Genomic DNA, 8,708 nt, shown 5'->3' with positions numbered 1-8,708 from the left:
TTATGGCTCTCGAATAATTTTTAAATTGTTGTGAGGGACAGGATTGGCTCTTCCAGGGGTCGGCAAACTTTTGAGACGGAACGTACCCAAAGAGCCGCATGTGGCTCGTGAGCCGCAGTTTGCTGACCCCTGCTCTAGGCTGTTGAGAAAAGAAGGTTCACCTTGGTTCATCTGATTTGCGACTATTCTTAATGTCGTGGGATACTCTATACTGTGGTTTACAAGAGGCAAATAGTTATGTTACAATTATGTTACCTTCTCCATAAACACCAATAGTATGGTTGTCCCAAGTGATATGGGCAAATGGTTGGCCAAATGAATGGACCACTTCTTGCTAACCATAGCAAGATATTTTAAAGATATTTTAAAAATATCTTTCCAAATCATGGGACACATTTTTTCCAGTTCCTTCCCATGCATATTGAAAATGACCAAACCCACCAAGACTTTATTAGTGAACAAAGTGGAAGCTGGCAAATTAGAAAGCATGGACAGAAAGGTATATAATGAAAGCACCTATTTTTTTCCTTACCATAGACGTCCACGTGGAATGATTTTTCAGCAGTTCCAGCAGCATTGGTTACGTGGCACGTGTATATTGCTGAATCAGAGACCTGTGCTCGAGGGATATGAAGAAATTGTCCCTTATCAACATAAAGTGCTTGAGAGCTGGATATGATTAGCTGGCCGTCCTTATACCAAGTAATAGCAGGCACCGGAAGTCCCCTTGTTTCACACTCCAGTTTAATTATGCTGTTGATTAATGTTGATATTTCTGTGGTGACATTCCCTCCTTTAATACTTGGTGGAACTACGAAAGATTTCAGAACAGAAACAAGTCTTCTAAGCTTTAGCATCTGCATCAAAAACTTCAATGCTATAGATGTTTACATAATACATTTAATGTAAATACAAATTAAAGATAATTAGGAAGTCTGTGACTTATCTACTGATAATTAATGGCCTGGCTTTGTCATTCTTCCTCACCCTCCTCCTGGGTTTCAGATTTCAGCAAAAGCAGACTCACAGCTATAGTTGCAGAGGTTCATTTAGATCCAATAGATCATATTACAGTATGGAGAACGTTATGTTTAACGTACAAAGCAGAACAAAATAAAACCCCACTTAAAGTAAATGCGATATGATTAAAATCAGGTGAAGGGAGGAAAAATGTCAGATGTGGTAAAACATCATGCCCTCTCCCCAAGAAATACTAAAGGTCTAAACACTTTCAGAAACAGCTACTGGTAAGAGCTGTGCAGTCTAACTTTTGCTTCCTACATATTTTTTTTTTTTTTTGGAACAGCCAAGGCTTCATTCACTCAACTTTACTCATCTAATTGGGTACATGTGTATCTTCCATAATTCAGCAACCACATGCTTGGCCTCTCACACCACATGACGACTCTGTTAGAAAAGCAACTCAAGTGGCTCAGAACGGCCACATATTCTGAACAGTGGACATTCCAGGATTGCGCTAATTGCAACAATTTAAAGGAAATCAAAGGGCATGCGCCTGAATTTAGTGCCTTGACATTATTTTATTGCACTTTTATTTTAGAAGCGGGTATTTGGTGGAATGTTTTTCTTATGGTTGGAATAGGGCTACTGGTTTTGGGAAGATCACAGAGGTAAAGCGCCATCCTCATCACATCATGTCAGGGGTACAGACTGTAAACATGGTTATCCCTGATGATGTTGACCTTGGCAATCTGGCCCAGGGAGCTTTTGCCAGCTTTTCTCCACTGTAGAGTTGCTCTCTTTCGCCCCTTTGTTCTGAAAAGAACCACTCTTCCCAGCCATACATCTGGGGTGGGAAGCTGTGTTCTACATCCTTGAGAGGGAAATACTTATATAATTTATTTGGAATTCTTCTATATGGAAGATTTGTCTCTCCTCTCCAATTTATTTATTTTTCAATTATTTGTTTATATCAATATGAACTCATGGAAATTTATTTTATACTTTGGGTTCCAATTTAATACTACATTATTTATTTTGTTGTTCAAATTGTTTCAGTCTTGGCCATGGGAAGCTATTTCAGTTGGCTCCTATGTCCCTTTCAATGTCATTTTATTGTTTAGTACTTCCTTATTTCTGGTCCTTCTCCATACTCGGGGCTCATCTTGTACATTTCCTGCCCCAGCCCTAGAATTAACCATTTCTCCAAGATGCCCTGGTTCCTTTTAGGGGGGAAGGATGTCAGAAAACCTTAAGGAGAATCACAAGCATGACTGACCTATTGAGTGTCACTCCTTTCTATTGCGTAATTCTTTATGCCTGCAACATAATATTCTTATGCCTTCCTTACGGTTCTGTGCCTAAAAAGTAAAGTGACTTTGCCAGTCACCTTCCTCAGGGAGTACTGTGAATTTTAGTGAAATAAAAGCTACATATCTCTGGTGGGGACTTAGCTGGGAGAAAACAGCAGCACAAACAAAAGACATTTAAAATACTACCACGTGGTCAGCACACATACCAAAATGAACTGAAAATACAACAAATGAGGTTGCATACCATCCGCTTCATTCTGTGTCATGCATCTCTACCCTTTTATGAGGGTTATTTTCTTTTTTTCCACCTTAAAGGATGTAGACCTTTGATTGATGGACAGACTAACCAATTTGGAAACTCTTGACCTGTTAAGTGAGATGCTATGAAAACCCCTAGAACACTTGAAGAAATCCATACTTATCAATAAAATGCATTCAAATTGGATGTAACGTTCTAGCCTAAAACACAGAAAGACAGGCTCTTCCTTCTAAAGTAAGTAGCATTCCGAATTGTTCAGTGTGAACAAAAGAGCAAGTAACGGTAGAATAAACCCTGCTTCTTCATTTACTGAGAATGGATAATAATAACAAGCGTAAGACAGCCACACTTACTGTAGACAGTCAGCTTTATGTCCTTGGCTTGTTTGCCAGCTGCATTGGACACGGTGCACTGGTAACGGCCCTTGTCACTTCTTCGTGCATTTTTTAAATGTAAAACTTGTCCTCTGTCCAGAAGTTCAATATTAGGATCTCCCAAAAACAAAGGCCTAGAAAATACAAAATGTTATTCCTTGGGTCCATTTTCATTTTCCTATGTTTCCTCTCTTATTAATCACAAAAATTATTAAGCCATCTGAGATTAAAAAATGAATCGAAGTTGAACTTTTTAGTATAAATCTAACAAATATATATATNCAGAGGGCCCCGGTTCGGATCCCACATATGAGGGCCAGTGACACTGCCCTCTACAGCTAAGATGAGAACAACAGCTAGACCTGGAGCTGGGCTGCCGTGAGTCACCAGCGACGGCGTAGGCAGCAACCACTGCTGCAGTGGGTTGCCATGGGCTACCGTGTGTAGCCAGCAGCCAGTGTGAGCGACCAGCAGCCGCAGTGAGAGGCCGTCCAGAAGCCGGCGACTGATCTGCCTCGCCCGGGAAGAGCTCAATGATGGTGTCAACTTGGGCCAGTGAAGCGACATTGTCCACAACTAGACTGAAGAACAAAACAGCAACTTGTCTGTTCCCATCCCCCAATTCCCCAATAAAAATCTTAAAAAAAAAAATTAATTAATTAAAAAAATAAAAAGAAACGACGTGCATAGAAAACGGCCAGGGAAATGGGCCGTTTTATCTTCCATCATGACAACATGACAATGCTCCACATCACACATTGCTTCTGGTAACGCAATTTCTGTTAAATAAAAACATTACAGTGTGTCCTTATCCGCCTTATTCACCAGATCTAGCACCGTGCGATTTCTGGCTCTTCCCCAAAGTCAAAATGACCATGAGAGGTAAACGTTTTGAATCCATTCAGGACATCAGGGCAGCCATGATAGTGCAACTAAAGACACTCACGAAAGACGACTTCCAGAACTGCAAGAACGAGGGGGTATATTTTGAGGGGGATTAATGGCAATGTGTCTTTTACTGTAATATATTTTTAAATTTAAACAGTCACTGTATTTTTTGATCACAGTGTGTGTGTGTGTGTGTGTGTGTGTGTGTGTGTGTGTGTGTGTGTTGGTTTGCGAGCATAATTTGTTCTGGAAACAAGCTACTCATATTGCAAGACATTGCTCATTTACAAAATTAAAATGTATTAGAAATGTTGGCTTGTCTTGTAGAACACTTGCAAACCAAGTTACTCGCAATCCAAGGTTTTACTGTATTATAAATCTTTTGGAGGAACTAAATTTACTTATATATTAGATTTTTATATACATATATAAATATATAAATTCTCAGTTGTGTTTTTGCCTAATTCCCTATTTACTCATTTTATAAATTAAATAGTAAATGGGGAAAAGAAGAAAAGATGGCACAACACAGAAGTTAGCATATTGTAGGAACCCAGTAACTATAATAAGTGTTGAGTTCTTCTTTGGTCTATTAATGTTAGGCTACAAAACAAGGCAAATACCCCTAAATATTATTTACATCAAATGTTTAAATAATGGTAACTAGCAAAATGAACACAATCTTAAGACATCTGTAAAATAAAACTCATTTCTTATGAGTTATCACTTTCCATATAGGTTTATCATCATACGCAAACACATTTTATCCCCTTAATTGGCTATTCCTTTGCATATCCTGTAGCACTTAGGAAATGCAAGATAAGTATTCAAGAAATGCTTAGTGAATGAAGGAATGAGAATAAAGAATTGGTACACAGATATGTATGTGAACTCTATTTCCCTACTGGTACATTTCTTTTGATTGAGTCATTCACTAAATATTTCAGTGCCTTGGGAAGATCTAACAGACACTGCCCAATAGTCTGTCTCTATGAACTGAAAATGTAATTTCTAAGAGCATAAATGGAATTCCTCTCATCGAGCAGATTTAAGTGTCTTGTGAGTATGAAGTAAAAATTACCTTGTATATAGAGTATGTCTTTTAAAAGAGGAATATAAAGAATGTAACTTTATACAACCCCTTTTCAAGGACACCAAACCTCTTTCAAGACAGCTCTAAAACACTCAAATTAAGAAGTGGGAGGTATTTAGAAGACATACCAAAAGCCTTACATGATAGTTGGTGGTGGAGAGCCTGTCACTTGACAATCTAGCTCCAGTAAGTTATTAACCATCACTATGAAGTAAGATCTTTCATCTCCTCCTTCTATCGCTGGCGGCACTGGAAAACATCAGAGATGTAGCTTATAATGAAATACATACAAGAAAAAAATGCACCATCACTTTAAACAATACTACATCACAGTTCAGAACGTTGGGGAGTGTCACAGTCATTTGGTACGTGAAGGGGATTTGAAATGTAAAATACATTTTACAATACACACTCGCCAGGATTGATGAATGTACTTTTGACACATTGTAGATTTTTCTCAATTAATTGAGCACAATGCCGCTGCTGATGCCATCTGAATATTCTTATTTTCATAAGAATAAGAGAAAGGGACTTCAACAATGGGGCCTCTCTTCAAAAGCCTTCAATTTATAAAGAAGTAGAGACTGGGAGGTTGCAGGAGTACTTCCCAAGTCCCAGAGACTAGTTTCCTGTTGTCTGGGACAGTGCTCATGACAGAAGCCCATGTTATCCCTCACTGCACTCAGATGTTGTCATCCGATGGAAAACATACCTAAGTACTTAAAAAGTTACCTATCAAGATCAGTGGGTTTTTCAATCTTGGGACTCCAGTGATACCTCAATCTACCACTCAGGAATGTGCAGGAATGAGAAGGTAACTAAACCTTCTCTAAGATTATTTTATTTTTTCAGGGTCCCCCCTTCCCTCCGAAAGCATTTCAGAAACGCCTCAAGTTTGGCTGTGAATCTGAGAATCCAGATAACGGCTTCCTTATTTACCTAAGACGTCAACTTCGTACTGGATTTCCTTCTCTCCTGCCACACTGGTAGCCACACATACATACTGTCCCCGATCTGCTTCGAGGGCACTCATAATTTCTAGCTTCTTCCCACCGGCTTCTATGCGGATGTTGTCGCTGGCTTTCACAGGCACCCCGTCTTTTAACCAGGTGAGAACTGGAGGAGGGTTGCCGGCAGCTTTGCACTCCAGTGTCAGTGGATGAGCAATCACCACTTGCTTAGTCAGAGGCACTGCCAGGTCACCTTCAATCATTGGAGGAACTAGGCAGAAAAAAATAATATTGCAGGCACTTATTTGAATCCTAATGAATAAAGGGTTTTGTTTTTGTTTTTTCTCACATAGTTTCACCATAGAAAACTACCTATATGTCTGTCTCTTCTAGGCCAGGGGTCAGCACACTGCGGCTGGCAAGCCACATGTGGCTCTTTGGGTACATACATGTGGCTCTGAAGTCAAATTGAAAATCAAAATAAAACTATCATGGTTTCACTTATAATAATTTTAAAGGATATTATCCACATAATGGTGATTATGTAAAAATATATTTATGGCTCTCGAATAATTTTTAAATTGTTGTGAGGGACAGGATTGGCTCTTCCAGGGGTTGGCAAACTTTTGAGACGGAACTACCCAGAGCCGCATGTGGCTCACGAGCTGCAGTTTGCCNCTAGTTAAAATATGTTTTTCAAGACTTATTTCAGTTATGTTTATGTTGATATGCCTTTACTCTTAATCTATGGTAAACATCTGAGGGATACTCTGACTTAGTACTGATGAACACTGCTCATCCACAAAACACCAATTTTTCACTAGTTAAGCATAAATCAAAATAATAAAACTACCAATCAATATGTTAAAATTGATATCCTTGTGAAGGTTATTAGCCTTTAATCAATGCCACTCTTCAAGCCAAAATACCAAGTGAAATTCTTAAAAAAAAACCTGAAGAAAACACATCTTGTTTTAATACATTTTCTGCAAAATCTGTCCAACAGGAAAAATCGACAATTAGGGAAGAAGCGTGTGATGGCTCCGGGAAGAGCTATGCAGCTTTCTCGTTGGGAACTCAGTAATATTCATACTTACTTTGAGGTTTCCTTGGGCAGTGTTCACAGGCTGGCCATCTTTTAACCACGTGATGGATGGATTTGGAATGCCGTTAGCTATGCACTGCAAGGTGACAGGCTTGTATTTCACAACAGCTCTCTCAGAAAGGCCTGAGGATTTGATTGTTGGAGGAACTAGATTTGAGAGAGGAAGAAAAGAGAAAGGGAGGGAGAGAAGGAAGAAAAGGAGGGAACAAAAACCATAATCAGTGGGCAAAACACTTGAACATCCATATGCAAAAAACTGAAACCCAAATTTTACAAACAGAAAAATCCCTATTTAAAAAAAAAAAAAGAAACAATTTCATCCCATGCATTTTATTTATATTTTAAGCAATTGCCCATTGCTTAACTATGGATCTCTAATTCTCCAAAGAATAAGTAAAATGTATTTATAGCAACTGCAATCTACATGCATGTTTGGCTTACACCTTTCGGTGTGTTTTCCCAATCTATTATGACCCTCCCTTTCTCAGGAACTACCTCACTAAATCAGGGTAAGTGTCTAGTACCCACATTTATACTGCACGACTCTGCCCCCAGCAACGCTGACTGAACCCAGGATGGTAACCTGATTTAAGCTGGCCCTGCCAGATTCCCTCCCTCAGGAACTGGAATCGAGATTGAGCAACAGGAAAGGCATATTCCATCATGGAACTGAAAAAGCAGGAGAAACAGTCTGCATTGACAGAGGGGAAAACGGAGGTGATGTTCATAGAAACCTCTGCTGTGACTTCCAGATGGGTCTCCACTTTCTCACTCCAGCCCCTCCCTTCCCAAGGCCTGCTGGCAAGTGAGACACACAATACCCTGGCAGAAAGCTGCTTCTGTCATGAGATTAATGGTCTTGACACTATTGTGCCAGTTTTATGAATGCACTTACGTGCCCTGCATCCAGCATTCCATCCTCAGCCTTCATTTCTGGAAATGATTTTATTCACACTCCCTCTGATTTTGGCGAAGCCCTTCAAGGCTGTCCTAACTCCTTTCCTTGGAATTTGCTGCCTGCCTCCTCCCTCTTAGTTGGTGGCATTTCTCAGACCCTGGCTTTCTATGCAGAATAGACTCCTTAACATTTAAGTTCTGTCTATACTCACTCATATGGTATCTCTTGGGTAAGTCTCTGTGTTAACAAAGTGACTTAAAATCTACTGTGATTTAACTCAAATTCACATTCTTGACATTACTTTCTAGGTTTATGTAGCGCTACAATCTGAATTAGACAATGAAGCAATGCGCAAATTAGTTTTAAATGAGTGTTCTTCTTCCATCCGGAGCATACCGTGAACAGTCACTTCAAATTCCTTCCTGAGGTCTCCGGCAGCGTTTGTGGCCACACATCGATAAAGGCCTGTATCTGACACTTGAGCCCGAGCAATAACCAGTTTGCGTCCATTTAGTAAAATCTTGAATCCATCCCTTTCATCGATTAGTTGGCCATCCTTCAGCCACCTATAGAAACAAGGCAAAAAGAAGTCTAGATATATATTTTAAATAACTGACTAAAGTCATCATATATATAAATAACTATATAGCATATATAGGTGTGATCAAACAATATGGTGAATGCTGTGGCCGAGTGCCATCCAGCTGATGTTAATTGTGTATTTTGACCTTGATGGAATTGTGTGAGTTGAGCTTGTACCCAGGAACATTACGGTGAGCTCTGAAGGTTATAAGGACTTATTAGAGCATTTAAGAAATGAGGTGCAGGCCGGCCGAGTGGCGTGTTGGTTAAGAGTTGGCTTGGGATG

At 39.6% G+C, this 8,708-nt stretch overlaps 1 protein-coding gene across 1 annotated transcript in view; it reads right to left on the bottom strand.

The window, feature by feature from the left end:
• The window catches only part of HMCN1 (hemicentin 1), a 446,768-nt gene that overhangs the window by 165,854 nt on the left and 272,206 nt on the right, over positions 1–8,708 (bottom strand). The window contains exons 30-34 of the mRNA XM_019635448.1: positions 8,237–8,406; positions 5,827–6,108; positions 5,028–5,136; positions 2,886–3,040; positions 533–811 (exon numbers count right to left, since the gene is read on the bottom strand). Coding sequence (XP_019490993.1) covers positions 533–811; positions 2,886–3,040; positions 5,028–5,136; positions 5,827–6,108; positions 8,237–8,406 — 995 coding nt within the window. The remainder of the gene's footprint in view (positions 1–532; positions 812–2,885; positions 3,041–5,027; positions 5,137–5,826; positions 6,109–8,236; positions 8,407–8,708) is intronic.

This window comes from Hipposideros armiger, unplaced genomic scaffold, assembly GCF_001890085.2.
Source record: "Hipposideros armiger isolate ML-2016 unplaced genomic scaffold, ASM189008v1 scaffold_22, whole genome shotgun sequence".
Classification (NCBI taxonomy): Eukaryota; Metazoa; Chordata; class Mammalia; order Chiroptera; family Hipposideridae; genus Hipposideros; species Hipposideros armiger.
Note: the sequence above shows the minus strand (reverse complement) of the source record. Positions and strands in the feature narration are given on the sequence as shown.